Source organism: Leucopleurus acutus (genome assembly GCF_964270905.1).
Source record: "Leucopleurus acutus genome assembly, chromosome: 5".
NCBI classification, from domain to species: domain Eukaryota; kingdom Metazoa; phylum Chordata; class Mammalia; order Artiodactyla; family Delphinidae; genus Leucopleurus; species Leucopleurus acutus.
In genome coordinates this window covers 141,331,039-141,349,611 of record NC_139147.1, presented here as the reverse complement: position 1 = coordinate 141,349,611, position 18,573 = coordinate 141,331,039, and the positions used below count along the sequence as shown (strand labels likewise).

The window sequence follows — 18,573 nt, the reverse complement described above, 5'->3', positions numbered from 1 at the left end:
ACCCCCCCCCCCCCCCCCAGTTCATGTAGGAACAAGAGTGGGAGCCCTTATAAAGCTGGTTAAATCTGTGTCTTCATGCAAAGCCTACTTCTGAGCTGACAGCACTTCTGGTGTTAAAATAGGTCTGCAGATTCAGTGTAAGAAAATCTTTATTCATAGTCTATCAAACTTACATTTGTGACTGTTTGAAAATAGGTTAGATTGAAGTTTAACATAAATCTAGGGAGAAAAATCAACAGAGACTAGAAGGAAGTGTACCAGAAAACAGTGTGAAATAAATCCACTGAACAAAACAATGGGCTTTTTTGACTTGTTTTTGATAACTTTGTTTAAAACCCCAGAAGTGTGAACGTACCTGTAAATGATGTGCCGATTAGAAACCTTTTTTATGTGTGTTAAAGTATGAACACTTAGTTTGTTACCATGTATTTTACAGAGAGTATTCTATTCTTATGCCAGATAGGCTATCTCTAGTTGGTGACACTTAAGGAACAGTACTAGCTTTAGGTTTTTTCTTACTATTCATAGCATAATTTTCAAAATCTATTTATCCTATTTATGTGATTTTGCTTTAGCCAGGGGTGATTTTTTAATTTTTTTTGCAGAACGTGTCTCTAATTTTCTGAGACACAGAAAAAACTCTAACTTACGGAACAGAAACCTTTCTTGACTGCCGAGAGAAGGCTCCGGGGGAGCGCAGGGTCACCTCCATAGAGAAGAGAATGAGGTGATGGGTCCATTCCAGCTCGCGTGGTTCCCTCTGGGGTAAGGACTGCCTCTCAGCACCAAGTTTTCTCTAAGTGTGAAGTGACACCTTATTCCATGTATAAGAAGTGAAGACTTCTTATTCACCTTGTGTGAGGCTCAGAAGTGCCTCATAAATAGTAGAGTCCCAGAAGTTTTTTTTGCTTTCTTTCTTTTTTCCCCAGTTTTATGGCGCTATAACCGACATATAACACTGTGAGTTTAAGGTGTACGGCATGATAACTTGACACCAAAAGTTTCCTGAATAAGTGACTTACCTCTCAAAATAAATTTTTTCTCTAAAAAACAGAAAAACCCCTCGTCTCCAAATTTCAGCAAACCCCAGAAGAAGTATTTTCTGGAGAGTGGGGAGGCAGATGTAGGCCCTCGTTGCAACATTTCCGAAAGGAAATATCACACACACAGAAAGCCTTTTTAAGACAAGACCTCCAAATGAGGTTATACAGTCACAGAGATAAACAGGATTGAAATAGGAATAGTGAGACTGAAAAAACAAAGTATTTGTCGTTTAGTTTTAAATTAGCACATCATGATTGAACTTCACTATCTGGCATGAAGTACGAATTAATTTAAAAAATATTTTATAATGCTCTTGCACAACTATATTTTCTTTTTGGTGTTAAAACCATTAATTTGTTACATATAGTCTACATATATCACAATTTAATTAGATTGTTTTTAAATGCCTTCACTAAAAAATTTTTTATTATTGAAAAACAACAAACATACAAAAATGGAAAAGATGATAATTTCTTCACGTTTTATTAACCAGCCAGGGACCTAAGAGAGACCTCGATTCCCATTTGCCATTTCTCTCGTCTGAAACTTCACTTATCTAGTGAGTTCATTCCTGAACATGGTAGATGGAATCTCAAAAAACATTAAGGCTATTAACTACTCAATGAAGAATTTCTCATTGAGAACATCAATGAAAACCCCAATGAAAAACCTTTGGATTTTTGTATTTTCCAAAATACACCCAAATATGTAAAAAAATTGGCAGTTGGTTAGTCTTTTAGTTAAAAGAAGCTGGTCAAAGACATGTAATCGTGCATCTAGCAAGACAGGAAGTAAGACTTTTCAGCATTAAGCATACCAGCAAGCCTCAAGGGCTTGGCCATAGGCTCTTTTCAGGTTTCCTGGGAAGCTGTATTCCTCGTTGACTTTTTGGGTATTTCCTAGTTCAGGAGTTTTTTGGCCCTAATAGCTTGTAAGGATGCACGATTACTGAGATGCGAAAATGGTGACGTCTGTGTGGTGCTGCCTGGTGGCTGTCTGATTTTAATAGCCCACGTTTCCCAAATGAACATCTTCTGGTAGGCACCTAATTAAACATCTAGCTATTCAATTTGAATTTTTATTATTAGCTCAGGCCCAGCGGCCACGGCTCACGGGCGCAGCCGCTCCGCGACATGTGGGATCTTCCCAGACCGGGGCACGAACCTGTGTCCCCTGCATCGGCAGGCGGACTCTCAACCACTGTGCCACCAGGGAAGCCCCTGTAACGCATTCTTTAAATGCACTTCCCCATCTAAAATGATTTTTCATTCATGCTTATCACACTATGCTTTTTCCTTCTTGGCAAATAATAAGTTTTTGAAAGACCAATGACCAGACTGAATTGAAAAAGAAAGCAGTTACAAACTATGAAAATTTAAGATCAATAAGAATAAAAATAATAGTGCTAGTGGCAGTATTGGCGGTGGTAAACAAATTACTAAGGTCTGACATTCAAGCCTTGAGTAGCTCCAATTCTACACTGGATTACAAGTCTCTTACCGGGATTGCAGTCTGTAAGAAGAGAGCAGATGGACAGGAGAACTTTAGAAATGGTGAGGGCCGGACTCCAGTTGTCTTTCAGGATGTCCAGACATATCACGCCTTGGCTGTTAATATTACAGTGATAAATTCTGGTTCGGAAGGTAACCTAGAAGAAAATGTAAAGTTGATATAAATAGACACACTATTCATTCATTCATAAAATTTTATTATAGTTGATTTACAGTGTTGTGTTAGTTTCAGGTGTACAGCTAAGTGAGTCAGTTATACATAAACATATATTCACTCTTTTTCAGAGTCTTTACCCATATAGGTTATCACAGAATATTGAGTAGAGTTCCCTGTGCTATACAGTAGAGGTCCTTGTTGGTTATCTATTTTAAATATAGTAGTGTGTGTATGTTAATCCCAAGCTTCTGATTTATCCCTCCCAGCCCACATTTCCCCTTTGGTAACCATAGGTTTGTTTTTGAAATCTGTGAGTCTGTTTCCGTTTTGTAAATAAGTTCATTTGTATCAATTTTAAAAATCAGATTCCACATATGAGTGATATCACATGATACTTGTCTTTCTCTGTCTGACTTACTTCACTTAGTATGTTAATCTCTAGGCCATCCATGTGCCTGCAAATGGCATTATTTCATTCTTTTTTTGTGGCTGAGTAATATTCCATTGTATATATGTGTGTGTGTGTGTCTGTGTGTGTATATACACAGACACACACACACACACACACACACACACACACACACACACACACACACACATATATATGTACCACATCTTCTTTATCCATTCCTCTGTCGATGGACATTTAGATTGCTCCCATGTTTTGGCTATTGCAAACAGTGCTGCAATGAACATTGGGGTGCATGTATCTTTTCAAATTATGGTTTTCTCCAGATATATGCCCAGGAATGGGATACTGAAAATATGAAAAGCCAAATTAACAAAATTAAGGTACTGAATGAAGATGAAATTCCATGCTCAACAACTAAAGGATACTTATTCTTTTCCAAGCACATAAGAAACATTTGTAAAAACTGATCACATGCTAAGCCACAAAGAAAGCTTAACGTATTTCCAAAAATTATTAAGACTATTAAGGTCCCCCTTCATACGTTTGCAAACTGAAAAATACATTTTCAAATAATTCTTGGATCAAAGAAAAAAAGTCAGCTATGTTTATAACTGAGTGACAGTGAAAATGTTGAGTTGCCAATACCAAAATCTGTGATTTGCCTAAAACAGTTAATGAAAGAGAAATCTACAGTTTCAAATGCATATATTAAAAAGGAAGAAGTTTCCTGAGTTGTGCCCAAAGGAAGAAAAAAGAATAGAGTAAATCCCATGAAAGTAGAGAGGAATGGGCAGAAGTTAATAAAATAGAGAATACCTGTGATACTAAAATTCTGCAGAGAAGTGAGAGTACCTAGCTATTTAAGTGCTAGATGAAAAGACAAAATACTTTTATGATCCAGTGTACGTGATGAGTGGCTTTTGTCTATAATACCATATTTTTAAAACCTATCTGAGTAGAGTTTCCTGTGCTATAAGTAGATCCTTGTTGGTTACCTATTTTATATAGTAATGTGTGTATGTTAATCTCAAACTCCTACTGTATAGCACAGGGAACTCTACTCAATACTCTGTAATAACCTATATGGGAAAAGAATGGATATATGTATATATATGTATAACTGAATCACTTTGCTGTACACCTGAAACTAACTACTGTAAATCAACTATACTCCAATAAAATGTAAAAAAAGAGAAAAAACTAGCTCAGACTACTCTGAGCCAGTTAATCACCAAAATGAGTAAAGGAGGGAAGTATTATTATTGTACTCACTTTAAAAAGAAGCTGTAAGTATGTGAGGTTGGTAGATGCTAACTAAACTTACTGTGGTACTTATTTCAAAATATATACCTATATCAAATGAGTGTGTTGTACACCTAAAATTAATACAATGTCATATGTCAATTATATCTCAATAAAACAAAAAATTTTATTAAATAAAGAAACTGAGGAATCTCCATGCTGTTTTCCATTGTTGCTGCACCAATTTATATTCCTATGATATGATCCAGCAATTCCACTCCTGGGCATTTATCTGAAGAAGATGAAAACACTAATTTGAAAAGATATATGCACTCCTATGCTCATGGCAGTATTATTTACAATAGAAGATATGGAAGCAACATAAGTGTTCATCGATAAATGAATGAATAAAGATGTAGTGTACACACACACACACACACACACACACACTGGAATATCACTCAGCCATAAAAACGAATGAAATCTTGCCATTTGCAACAATATGGATGGACCTAGAGGGTATAATGCTAAGTGAAAAAAATCAGACAGAGAAAGATAAATACTGTATGATTTCACTTACATGTGGAATCTAAAAAACAAAACAAACGAACAAACTTAGCAGAAGCAGTCACAGATACAGAGAACAAACAGGTGGTTGCCAGAAGGGAGGTTGGTGAGGAGAGGAGAGAAATTGGTGAAGGAGATTAAAGGTACATGATAAACTTGCAATTACAAGATAAATGAGTCACAGGTATGAAACGTAGAGTGTGGGGAATATAGTCAATAATAATGTAATATCCTTTGTATGGTGACATATTGTAACTACACTGATTGTGGTGATCATTTTGAAATGTACAGAAATACTGAATCACTATATTGTGTATTAGGAACTAAGACAGTGCTGTAGGTCAACTATACTTCAAAAACAAACTCACAGAAAAAGGATCAGATTTGTGGGCAGAGGGGGAACTGGATGAAGGCAGTCAAAAGATACACACTTCCAGGGACTTCCCTGGTTGCACAGTGGTTAAGAATCCGCCTGCCAATGCAGGGGACACGGGTTCGAGCCCTGGTGCGGGAAGATCCCACATTGCCGCGGAGCAACTAAGCCCATGCGCCACAACTACTGAGCCTGCGCTCTAGAGCCCGCAAGCCACAACTGCTGAGCCCACGTGCCACAACTACTGAGCCCACGTGCCACAACTACTGAAGCCCATGTGCCTAGAGCCCATGCTCCACAACAAGAGAAGCCACCGCAATGAGAAGCCCGCGCACCGCAACGAAGAGTAGCCCCCACTCGCCACAACTAGAGAGAGCCAGCACGCAGCAACGAAGACCCAAGGCAGCCAAAAAAACTAAAAAAAAAAAAAAAAAAAGACACACACTCCCAGTAAGATACATAAGCACTAGGGACATAATGTACAACATGGTAAACACTGCTGTTCGTTATGTATGGAAGTGGTTCAGAGAGCAAATCCTAAGGGTTTATGAAAATAAAAATACATTTTTTAAATAAAATTATTTTCCCCTATTTCTTTAACTTTGGATCTATATGAGATAATGAATGTTCACTAAACTTACTGTGGTTAAAAAAAAAAAAGAAGAAACTGAGGCACAGAGAGGTTAAGAACTGGCTCATGGTCCCACAGCTTGTAAGTGGTGGAGCCGGAATTTGAACACAACCTTGTTGATCCAAAAGTCCATGCTCTCCCGTTCAGCCTCAATGCCTGTTCTTTTATTTTTTTAAAAAACTTTTAATTCTGAGCTAAGTACAGATTCACATGCGGTTGTAGGAAAGAATACAGACAGATCACCTACATCCTTCCCCCACTTTCCCCCAATATCACAGGAGAGTGATACCGACACAGAGGATGGATCCATGCACTGACGGATATATGTGTTCCTATGCAGTTGTATCACGGGTAGATTTGTGTGCGCACCGCCGCTGTCGAGACACAGAACAGTCCATCACAAACATCCTTTGTGAGACCCTTCACTAGCCACAGTCTTCCCCCCACTTCTGAATTCCCAACAAACACAACTCTATTCCTCTCTCTATAATTCTGTCATTTCAAGAAGGCTATATAATTGAAATCATACAGGATGTAACTTTTTGAAACTGGATGCTTTTCACTCTGCACAGTACTCTTGTGATCCGTCTAAGTCGTTGCATGTATCAAGACTTCGCTGTTTTACTGCTGAGTAGTAATCCACGATATGGATGTACCAGTTTGTTTAACCATTTACCCACTGAAGGACAATGGATTGCTTCCCGTTTTTAGTTATGACAAATCAAGCTGGTATGAACGTTTCTCTGTGTTTGTGTGAACGTAAGTTTTTATTTCTCTGGGGCAAATGTCCAAGAGTGCAATTGTTGGGATGTACGGTGAGCTCATATGTAGCGTTATAAGAAACTGCCAGACTTCTTTCCGGAGCAGATGTACCATTTTACATGCTCGCCAGCGGAGCGATCCAGTCTCTCTGCGTCCTCACCGGCATTTAGTGCTATCAACATGCTTTATTTTAGCCATTCCGCTAGGGTTCAGTGATACCTCATTGAGGCTTTAATTTGCATTTCCTTAGCTGCTAATGATGTTGAACACGTTTTCATGTGATTAATTGTTATCTGCATACTCTCTTCCATGAGAGAGGATGTGTATGTTTTCTGCCAATTTCTAATTACAGTAAGTCCCTTACATACAAACGTACATACAAACGTACATACAAATGTTGGGAGATCCAATAAAGTTAGCTTAGGTACCCCACTAACACAATTGGCTACATAGTACTGTACTGTAATAGGCTGTAATACTTTTCAAACAAATAATACATAAAACACAAACACAAAAAATAAAGAAAACATTTTAAATCTTAACAGTGCAGTACCTTGAAAAGTACAGTAGTGCAGTACAGCAGCTGGCACACAGGGGCTGGCATCGAGGGAACAGGCAAGAAGAGTTACTGACTGGAGGAGGGAGGGGAGGTGGGAGATGGCAGAGCTGAAGGATCTTCAGCAATAGGGGACGGAGGGCCAGCTGCAGTGTCACTCACGCCTGACGCTGATGGCGCAGGATCTGGTTCCTTGCTGGATTCAATTCTATCCATCCTCTTGAAAAATCGATCCAGCGATGCCTGGGTAGTAGCTCTTTTTTCCTCATCATAGATGACACGGTAGCACTGGCTTGCATTCTGAGCGGCTGCTGCAACCTCCGTGTACCGTTCTACCTTCTGATCCTGTACCTCAAAAACTAACAGCACCTCCTCAAATAAAGAAAATCCCCTGCCATTTCCTGCATCGTGAATCCCTTCGGTTCTTCAGTTACTTCTTCTTCCTCTTGTCTCTCTTCATCCTTTCGCTGGATGAAGATCCAATTCCATGAGGTCTGCATTAGTAAGCCCCTCGTGTTGCACGGTAAGGAGTTCCATGAAGTCGTCCCCTTGCAGATCTGGCTCCGGCTTCTCGCTGAGGGTCACTACGCTGCTGACGACCTCTTTGGACTCCTCATTCACCTTCTCAAATCCACGAAAAGCGTGAACAAACTGCGGGCAAAGGTTCTTCCAAACCCCATTCACGGTGACAGCCGTAACCTCACGCCAAGCCACGTCAGTGTTTTTTATGGCCTTGCGGATCTTCTAGTCCTCCCAAAATTATCACAGGGTTGTTCCTGCCCTTGCATTTACCGCTGTATTTGAAGCTCAGCTCAATATTGATGTTTTACAACGGTAGCCCTCAATTCCTCAAGGAGAGGGAGAATTACAGAGGATCCCATTTTCAAAGACAGGAAGACAGCACATTTCAGACATTTTCCATATACTAAGAAAGTTTTAAAACATGATTTGCATATAGTGATACAGAAAACTAATTTATCCAGAACGGCTAATTCCCAGATAATTCTGGATGAGAGGGGTCTTAATTTATGTGTGATACATAAATACCCACACAGGCATATGTGTGTGTGTGCACGCGTGTATGTGTGTGTGTGAGTGTGTGTGTGCTGGACAGAATAAAGCCCTATCCCCCCGAAGATGTCCCTGTACTAACCCCTGGAACCTGGGAATACGCTACTTTACAAGGGACTTTGCAGGTGTGATTAAGTTACCTTGAGAAGGGGGGATTGCCCTGGATTGTCTGGTGGGCTTGATATCATCAAAACAGCTTTATAAGAGGGAGGCAGGAAGATCAGTAGGGGATGTGATGACAGAAGGAAGGCGTCGGAGCGATGTGAGGGAAGAGGCCTAAGGGATGAGCTAAGGGATGCCGCTGGTCTCTAGAAGCTGGAAAATGCAAGGAAACAGATTCCCCCTGAAACCTCCAGAGCGAATGCAGCCCTGCTGACACCCTAATTTTAGTTCTCTGACTTCCAGAACTGTAAGAAAGAAACTGCAGTTGTTTTAAGCCACAAAGTTTGAGTTAATTTGGTACAGCAGCTACAGGAAAAAAACACACATGTTTGTATATATAGTTTCCAGTTGCCTCCTTCCTTTACCTAAAAAAGGTACCTTAAAAGCTCTGTTACTTCCATCCTTCACAGAATCACCTCTATAGAGAACAAACTAGTGGTTACCAGTGGGGAGAGGCAACTTGGGGCAGGGGAGGGGGAGGTACAAACTATTTTGGGTGTAAGAGAGGCTACAAGGATGTACTGTACAACACGGGGAACATGGCCAACATATGTAATAACTGTAAATGGAGTGTAACCTTTAAAAACTGTATATTAAACAAATAGGATCTGAAGTCAGACAAAAAAATAAAAGATGAGGAGACTGGGGTTTATTACAAAAATAATTTTAGAAACAGGTAATAAGATTCTTTGTGTTGACTGCAGCACAGAAGAATGCCACTAGGTAGCGAATGAGCTCGTGCAAGTTGCTTGCTACTCTGAGCCTCTATTTCCTGACAAAATGAGAGACTTAAACTAGACGATTTCTAAGGCCCATTCTAGTACCAAGACCCAGGAGCTGTACTGTAAAAAGAATATATGGTTTTGGGAGTAGCTGGACTTGGGCTGGAATCCTGACTTTGGACAGATCAACGTAGCATCTCTGGGATTCAGGTTCCTCACGCGCAAAAATGGGGAGACAACAGCTATCCCCATAGGGGCTGTGATGACTGTACTACAAGGCAACCCTTAACACCAGGCCTGGCCCCCAGCAGGAGCTGGAGCAGTGCGCATCCTCTCTCCCTCCTTCACCGCTCCTAGTTCTACAAGACCACTGCAGGATGCACGTGTTCACGCAATAATTCCCCGTCACCTGAACTTTAAACGTGCTTTCCTTCTCCCATGCCCCTGCTCTAGAGCAGAGATAACATGCCATCCACAGACAGAAAGCTGCTCTGAACGGGGAGAGAGGTCACGTAGGGTACGCATAGAGATAGAGAAGAAAATATTTTAAGAAAGTATTTCTGTCCAACGGAGTCTACACATAGTTTAGAAAAATCTCGTAAAGCAAATAAACACCTCAAAGCCGGAAAGCTGATAAGGACGGTAAAAATAATCAATTCAAATAAGATTTCAGTAATAACCTCTATTTTTAACACAGCTTCCAGTTTTCAAAAAAATGTTTTGATCAGGAGATAAATGGCACTGCGATTTTACTGAGGAAGTATGAGATCAGTGAGAAATACGTTCCTCTTAAAAAGACTTTCCATGGAGACCCAGAGAGGAAATAGTTGGAGCCTCTGTGCCATAAATCAGTGAATCATGTACCAAAGGCCCCAAAATAGCAGGGTTACCATCATTCAAGTGGATCTTGGCCACAGACTCACTATGAAACTCTTTATCTGAACAGTTTTTAGTGCACATTTAAAAATGTTAGTCTTACCACCCTCCTAGAGATCTCAAGTGCTCTTTTCTTAAAACCGACTTAAGAGCACTGTCCCAACAATGAACACATCCTAAGATTATTTTAAAGTATTAGCGGCAAAATAAAAACTGGAAAAATCCATTCTGAGGGAGGGGAATCACAAATCGTAAAGACACACTGAGAAATACACATCAGCAAAACAAAACAAAAACCCTCCCTGAACTGAAACAAAAAACAAAAAACTGGAAGTAGATTTCACCTTGAATAACTGGCAGTAAGGGAATGAAAATGAACCGTCACCTAGAAACCACGCTGTGTGAACATGATCCCCGCCCTGCTGTGACTGAGACCACAGAGCACGCTCCATCTGGCTGCGGGCCAGAGCTACGCTGGAAAAGCTTCAAGCACAATTTAAATGATTAAAAATAAAAACACTTTATACCATAGACACTGAAGTTTAAAAAGGTCTTTCTCAGTTCCTTGGAAGTATATATGTAGAAAAAGATGCAACTAGAAACTTTCCCCCATCCTGAGCAGCAAATCTACTGGGAGTTGGGACACCGTATTCAATTCCCAATTTCTAACCACACAGCAATGGATGACTCCTACCTCCTGCAAGGCACGATGCTTGCAATGACTTAAGGACCAATCATTAGACTCCTTCTTATAAAAATTCAATTTGTGTAGAATGCTTCAGGAACATACCTATAGTGAATGCGGCGCAATTTGGTTTTCCACATTTGTGTGTTCTTTTTTATCAGTGACTTGTTCTTTCACTGTGCTTTCTTTTCCGTCTTGTACTCCTTAAACAATTATCTTGTCTCTTTTGACTCGTTCCACTGTCTCAGGTTTCAGTAATGGTCTCCAGCAGATTCTCCTTTATGGCAGGACTGTATCAGAGTGTGGATTGTAACTGTTGAGTGTGAGTTCATCCTCCGTGTACATTATTTATTTTTCTGTAGAAATCCCATGCGCCTTGGTTGGTGGAGTGTTTTGCATTTGCTTCTTCATGGGTTTCAAGAACAACACTAGTGTGAGCGCAGATTGTATTATACGTGCCAAAATGTAAAGCAGTAAAGTCACCGCTTAGGAAGAGCTGACTTACAGTCAAACCTTTATTTAATGGCGATGGAGTTTCAGTTCAGGAGGGTGAAAAATTCAGGAGACGGATGATGCTGAGAGTTGTGAATGTACAATGTGGATGTACTTAGTGCCACTGAACTGTACAGTTAAATATGGTTAAAACGGTATGTTTTATATTATGTGACTTTTACTACTGTAAAAAATTTTTTTTAAAAGTCTAAAGGAAAAATCTCTTATATTTAGTGTCTCAATTATTTTATTTTGAACAGAACAGGATACTATCTGCTAAAGACACAGTAGCCTGAGATCAGCTCAGTCAATTCTTGTTTGGCATGCATATAGGAGTCTCCTCCCTCAAATCAGTGAAAAAAAAAAGGAAAATACAGAAATTTAACAATGCTCTAGGAGTAGGACATTCCTAGGAGTACATACAACTTTACCATTTGAAGACTCGGATTTTAACAGCCTTTTAAAGTTCACTGACAAGAGAAATACAGTACTTTCAAACAATTAAGAAATTTCTTAAAAATCTGACTGTTTGAGTTTTCTACAAATGGCTTTTCATGGCTTGGACAAATTTTCCAGTCATATAGTCATATATGGATTCCAAAACTGCTGAATCCCAAACAGTTGAGGGGGAAATGAAGATGATCTGGTGTCTAAACAGAAACGTCGGCCCAAAGTATCACTTAAACGTTCCCACTGTTTTCATTCACTGAGCACACAGACACAGTAGATACTCAACCAATGCCTGAGAGTCCATCAAAAGCAGACCCCAAAGCTCTCTGAGTTGAATACTCCCTTAAGAGGCATCACCTCCCACCTCTTTTTTTTCTTGATGTGCTACCGTATGCTTTTTAATGTCAATTAAAGCACGTGTTGCTGTCCACTGGTAGTCCCGAACTCTTTGATGGGGAGAACGTGGCCAAGCCTAAGGAGATCCTCTTCGGGGAAAAGCCGTGTCCCGTCGGGGCGCTGAGTGTGCCAGGCACCACGCTGAGGGCTGTGCCGGTGTCTTCTCAGTCCCCGCGGGCTTTCCAGCAGCCTGCTGGTGGGAAGTCCTCCTGCTGTCTAGCCTAAATCCCACAGGCTGCTATTCCTGGGGACACTGAACCTCCAACCATCGTGTGGGGGCGACGGTGACCCGAACCGACACTTGGAAGACAACATGATTCATTTCTGCTTTAAGACTGCAAACGTGTCTCTACATAACGACAATTCATTACGAAGCATTAACAGCTGAGATACTTAACGGGGTCTGTGTAAAGTGCGTAACAGATGACCAACTATATGACAGCTGCTGTTCAATTAAAGACAGTGACACGAACATAAACATGAGGAGAATGCCCTCTTTTTTATTTTGTTTACATTTTTACAGGACTCCCATTACCTGAGGCAATTCTATGAGATGTAGCCTACTTACAGATTTGCTAAGGGTAAAACTGGAAGTAATATACAGACCTCCTTTATCCTCTGGAGCAGAAGTAATCAATTTCATGTTTGTAGACATACGAAGCGGCAGTTATTCATTTTAAGAGATTAATAATTCAGCATCCATACAACACAATACAAAGTATTCATCATCGCTAGCTGGAAGGGGCAATTTGGTTTTTCATATAGCCCACAACAGTCTAGAAGTAAACTATATTTTAACAGTCTAAAATGAAACAATGACTAATTCTGTTAATGATACAGTAAATTAACAGCAATTACAGAGCTGGCTGAACGCCCGCAATCTCAGTGAGTGCTACATGACACACACGAGACGTCCTTTGAAAGTGCCAGAGTGTTCATAAATACCACAGAAGTTCCTGAACTTTGCGTGTGTACTGGGGTGGGGGGGGGTAACTGGTTCCCTATGTTTGTACCAGGAAATTAAAAAGTATGTCACGTATATCACAGAAAATGATAACTACAACTACTAAGAATAATGAATTAGAAACAGCTAACAATGTGCCATGGTACCGTTCTAACGGATGTGTGTTGATTACATAATCAACCTGTGAGGCAGGTATTAGTATTAGTCTCAGTTTACAGATAAAGAAACTGAGACACAGCTTCGGAGGAATTCAAATGCTCGCTGCTGAGGCAATTCCAAGAGAAAGTAAAGAAGTTACAAGGAGGAAGGAAATAGGAAACAGATGAAAACAAACCAAAACAACCACACACAAGAAAACAACCCACACCCCTAAGAGTTTTTTGAAAATAACAGAAGAAAACAGGAAGAGGATAAAGAAATTTACATGAATTCTAAATCTCAACGGTCTGACTTTAGACGGAAAAGCTAATGATACATGGTTTCAATAGCTTTTTCGGATCAAGTTCTGGTAAAATGAGAATTCATGTAAAGTGCTTTCAGCAAAGAGAAGAAAAGCGATGCTATTATCGTGACTGCTCTTATTCTGCAAACTGACCTGTCATCTCTGTGAGATTACTGAAGGCAAGAAAAACCAAGACAGTCAACAAAAGATAAACAAATGTTTTAATATGACTTGAAAATTGTCACTTAGAATTATCTAATTTTTGAATAATTTAAATCTCACCATTTAGAATATCCTAGTGAGTATTCTTCAAACATCTGTGGGGAACAGATGTAACGAAGGGGCCTGATACTTGTGATACTGTACCAGGTAACTTGCCTGAAAAGTAAAATATGACTGAGGTCTGTTTGGAAGGACGGGGGAGCTGCGTGTTCAGAGATAAAATAGGGAGCTGGTCTCTTCTGTGGGTTTTGATCAGAGGAGCGCCATGATGACAGGGGATTGGAGAATTTGTAATAGGGTTGTTACAACAGCATTTCTTCTTAAACTTGCCCCGTGTGGAACGAATCCTTTACAGTTGATGACACTGACTTATTCCTAAGTTCATAAAATGGCTTTTCTATGATCAACAGTGTGGAAGCTGTTTTTGGTATACTGTCTGAACAGCTGACCAAATCAAGAGAGAAATAGATATAGGTGACAAAAAAGAAGAGGTGGGAAGGGAGGAAAGGTGGGCAGCTCGGGCCACAATCTGAAGCAGGTCCTTAGGAAAGGAGGGACCAAGCACTGCAGGCAAAGAACCACCAGAAATGGCTGAAAAACCGTTTCTGATCACGGCCTTCATCACCCGCTGGAGGCCTCCTGCTGAGACAGACACAGGAAAAGAAAGATGGTACATATCTCATAGCTCAAGGTTAACCATTCTTCTTTTTAAATTTTTTTTTTCAATTGAACTATACTTGATTTACAACGTTGTGTTAATTTCTGTTGTACAGCAAAGTGATTCAGTTATACATACACATACATTCTTTCTTTATATTCTTTTCCATTATGGTTTATCCCAGGATACTGAGTACAGTTCCCTGTGCTACACAGTAGGACCTTGTTGTTTATCCGTTCCATATATAATAGTTTGCATCTGCTAACCCCAACTTCCTGCGCCAAGAATTCTTACTCTGAGTGACCCCTGGGTTGAGGCATCCTCAGAAGGATGGATATCGGTTTCCCTCCTCACCCCCTCCCCCCTAAAAAAAAAAAATATCAAGAACTGCAGGGCTACCAGCAACACAGCTCTTCTGGCCTTCCTGGCAAGCATTCAAGAACTACTTGTAAGTTTTACTGAAGGAATGGTTTGTATTATGAGGGATTCCTTACATTTTATTTCTATCTAATGAAAATTACACGGGTTTGTTTCCTTTTAAAATTTTCATGCCTATTTTTCTTTGATGCAGGCGATCTCTCCCCTTCTCCTCTGTCCCACTCCTGTTTTCCCCCCGTCTACAGTCTAGTCTTTGCTACAATCTGTGATTCCTGACACTGTTCCTTCACTCTTTAGTTCTACCTCCTGGGTTATCTTCTAGCTTCACACCTCAGGGCCTCTGAAGCCTGTTGCTCTGGGTCTGTCTTTTTCCCTCTGGTATTCTCTGTAAGATGACTTCCCTAAAAAAGCCAACACGTTTCATAGATAGGTTCATTTGTGTCACATTTTAGATTCCACATATAAGCACTCTCATATGGTATCTGACGTTCTCTGATTTATTTCATTCAGCATGATAATCTCTAGGTCCATCCATGTTGCTGCAGATGGCATTATTTCACTCTTTTTTTTAATAGCTGAGTAATATTCCGTTGTATATATGTACCACATCTTCTTTATCCATTCATCTGCTGATGGACATTTAGGTTGTTTCCATGTTTTGGCTACTGTGAACAGTGCTGCTATGAACACAGGAGTGTATGTATCTTTTTGAATTATAGTTTCGTCTGGATATATGCCCAGGAGTGGGACTGCTGGATCATATGGTAATTCTATTTTTAGTTTTCACAGACATAGAGAACAGACTGGTGGTTGCCAAGGGGGAGGGGATTGGGGGAGGGGTGAAGTGGGAGTTTGGGATTAGCAGATGCAAACTATTATATATAGAATGGATAAACAACAAGGTCCTACTGTATAGCACAGGGAACTATATTCAATATCCTATGATAAACCATAATGGAAAAGAAGACAAAAAAAGAATATATATATATATCTATATATAACTGAATCACTTTGCTGCACAGCAGTAATGAACACAACATTGTAAATCAACTATACTTCAATAAAAAAATAAATTGTACCTTAATTTAAAAACAACCAACAGGTTAATTTTCCCTAAGGCCGTGTGGAAATCTATCTGCTAGAAGAGATAACAGCAACAAAAATGAAGTCAAATAGCAATGATTCAGAATTGTGTGTGAAAAATACCCTCCCATTTTCTAATGTTCTATTCCAGCTGCCTGAATCTCCTATCCCTGGAAAAAATTCTGAAGTAGTATCTTAAATAAAAACTCGAGGGACTTCCCTGCTGGTCCAGCGGTTAAGACCCTGCGCTCCCAATGCAGGGGGCCGGGCTTCGATCCCTGGTCAGGGAACCAGATCCCGCATGCGTGTCGCAACTGAGAAGTCTGAATGGTGCAACTAAGACCTGGCGCAGCCAAATAAATATTTAAATAAATAAATATTAAAAAAAAACCACCAAAACCTCGAGGCCCTTTCCCTGTAATTTGCAACATTCAACTCTGCACTGTAGAAAACTGGCCTCTGTGACATAACAAATATTACCTTTTAAAAGCAAACAACGGCACCGCATATACGTGGCTTTCTTATAAACAGTGCCAACTTCATTTAACAAAACTGATAGCTGTACTACGCATAGTTAAATAAAGCTTTTAGAAATGAATTTTGGTAGATGGCCTAACAACGAATGTTTATCTACAAAGGGAACAAATTTATATAAGGTCCTTAAGCACAAGGATTTTATCTGATACTGGTTTTTATCCTATACAGGGGCGTGTAGGATGTCAACATGTATTTATTCAGTAAACAAATGAAATGAAAATATAGAATATTTACATTTTAAAAGGCCATACACACCATAATTAAAAATGACAACTGAGTGAGAACTTCTGATATGCCAACAGTTAGGTTTACAGAGCCTTGTAGTAGGGGCGGGTATCACCTGACAGATGTGTAAAGTTGATAAAGGGAAATGTGTTGTTACCCAAATTTTGATTTAGGGCAAATTTCAAAGTCTTGTGATTAACATTTTCATCAGTAGAGACTGTAACAGTCTAAATATTAATTGTAGAGTTAGGATTAAGAATAAATTCTTCACATTAGAAAACAGAACTGAAAGACATTCCAGAAGTCTGACACATATTATTACCTTGTGTCTACTTCAAATAAACAGTACGAAGAATTAAAAAATAGGAGCTGTCTACGTAAAAATGACTAACAAACTGCCTTTTTTTCCCTTCGTAACAAGATTCATATATTTTTGTCATGACGATACTAGAATTTACTTTTCTTTAAAAGCCTATTTGAGTCAGGTTTTCATTATTTTTCTCCCTGTTTTAGTGATGTGTAGGTTAAAAGGACAAAGCAATCGGCCTCCTGTTAGTAGTAAGAACGTCTCACCACAGCAAGGTGGTTACGTCGGCCTCGCTGACAAATTCTGAGGTTTCCAAAGACACATGTCATCAGAGGTCCCATGACTCCAACTGATGGATGGATTTACCTTCTAAGATGTGGTAAAACATGAAATTAAGACAATTTATTCACAGATAGGTACTTAAAACCTGTACTATACTTTATAGTCACGTGGTGGGATATTTTTGGCCTGGTTAGGAGTAATTCTATTCCTCACTGACCACAAGAATCAATTCATGAAAGAGGTTAAAAAGAGAGGATACAAGAGTAAATTTCACGTTTTATCCAAATTTCTAATTATTATCACATTTTCACTATCAAAATTTTTAAGTGAACTCTTCAGTTCTTTGTTATGATGCAGGAGGAGTATTTTCTCAAGCACTGTTGACTGTTATAATACACATTTACTTATTTTATACCTGGCTTAGTGGAGGAACAAGATATTTTTGGTTAGAGATACTGCAGTGTAAGATTCTACTGCTATAGTTATTTAGCTTTTCTTCCTCTAGAAACGGAGGAAGGTAAAAACATATCTCCCCTTCAACAATTTGTCTTACAGATTTGGTCCACGGTGATAATGCAATTTCATGGAAGTAATCTCACGAACTGAAGTTTTACATACTGCTTTAAGAAGATGCTTTCGAACATTTTTGTGAGCAAACTTAATGCGACTGCCCTGATTTTTATACAGGTACGCCTCGGAAATATTGTGCGTTCAGTTCCAGACACCATAATAAAGCAAACATCACAACAGAGTGAGTCACATGAATTTTTTGGCTTCCCAGTGCACATAAAAGTTATGTTTACACTATACTGTAGTCTATTCAGTGTGCAATAGCACTATGTCTACAAAAACAAGGAACATACCTTAATTATAAATAATTTATTGCTAAAAAATGCTAACTATCATCTGAACTCCCAAAAGCATAGGTTCCTATAAGGTTCCTTTTTTTTTTTTTTTTGCGGTACGCGGGCCTCTCACCGCTGTGGCCTCTCCCGTTGTGGAGCACAGGCTCCGGACGTGCAGGCTCAGCAGCCATGGCTCACGGGCCCAGCCGCTCCGCGGCACGTGGGATCTTCCCGGACCGGGGCACGAACCCGCGTCCCCTGCATCGGCAGGCGGACTCTCAACCACTGCACCACCAGGGAAGCCCAAGGTTTCTTATTTAATAAGAAAAACGCCAACCCCTTCAGACACATGAAAGGGTATTATTCTCATTCATAATAAGAGCAATGCAATTACAATTAAACGTTCTTCCTTATCTATTAGATTGGTCAAGGTCAAATATTCGGTGGTGCCACATTGCCTGGGTAAGGATATAGGGAAAAGGCAGACGCACCTACGTTGGGAGTAGAACCTTGGTACAACT

The 18,573-nt window shown here is 39.8% G+C and overlaps 1 protein-coding gene across 1 annotated transcript in view; it reads right to left on the bottom strand.

Annotated features, from left to right (window-relative positions):
* Positions 1-18,573, bottom strand: part of LOC309962612 (ubiquitin-conjugating enzyme E2 E2) — a 354,003-nt gene that overhangs the window by 46,542 nt on the left and 288,888 nt on the right. The window contains exon 5 of the mRNA XM_082840507.1: positions 2,545-2,692. Coding sequence (XP_082696633.1) covers positions 2,545-2,692 — 148 coding nt within the window. The remainder of the gene's footprint in view (positions 1-2,544; positions 2,693-18,573) is intronic.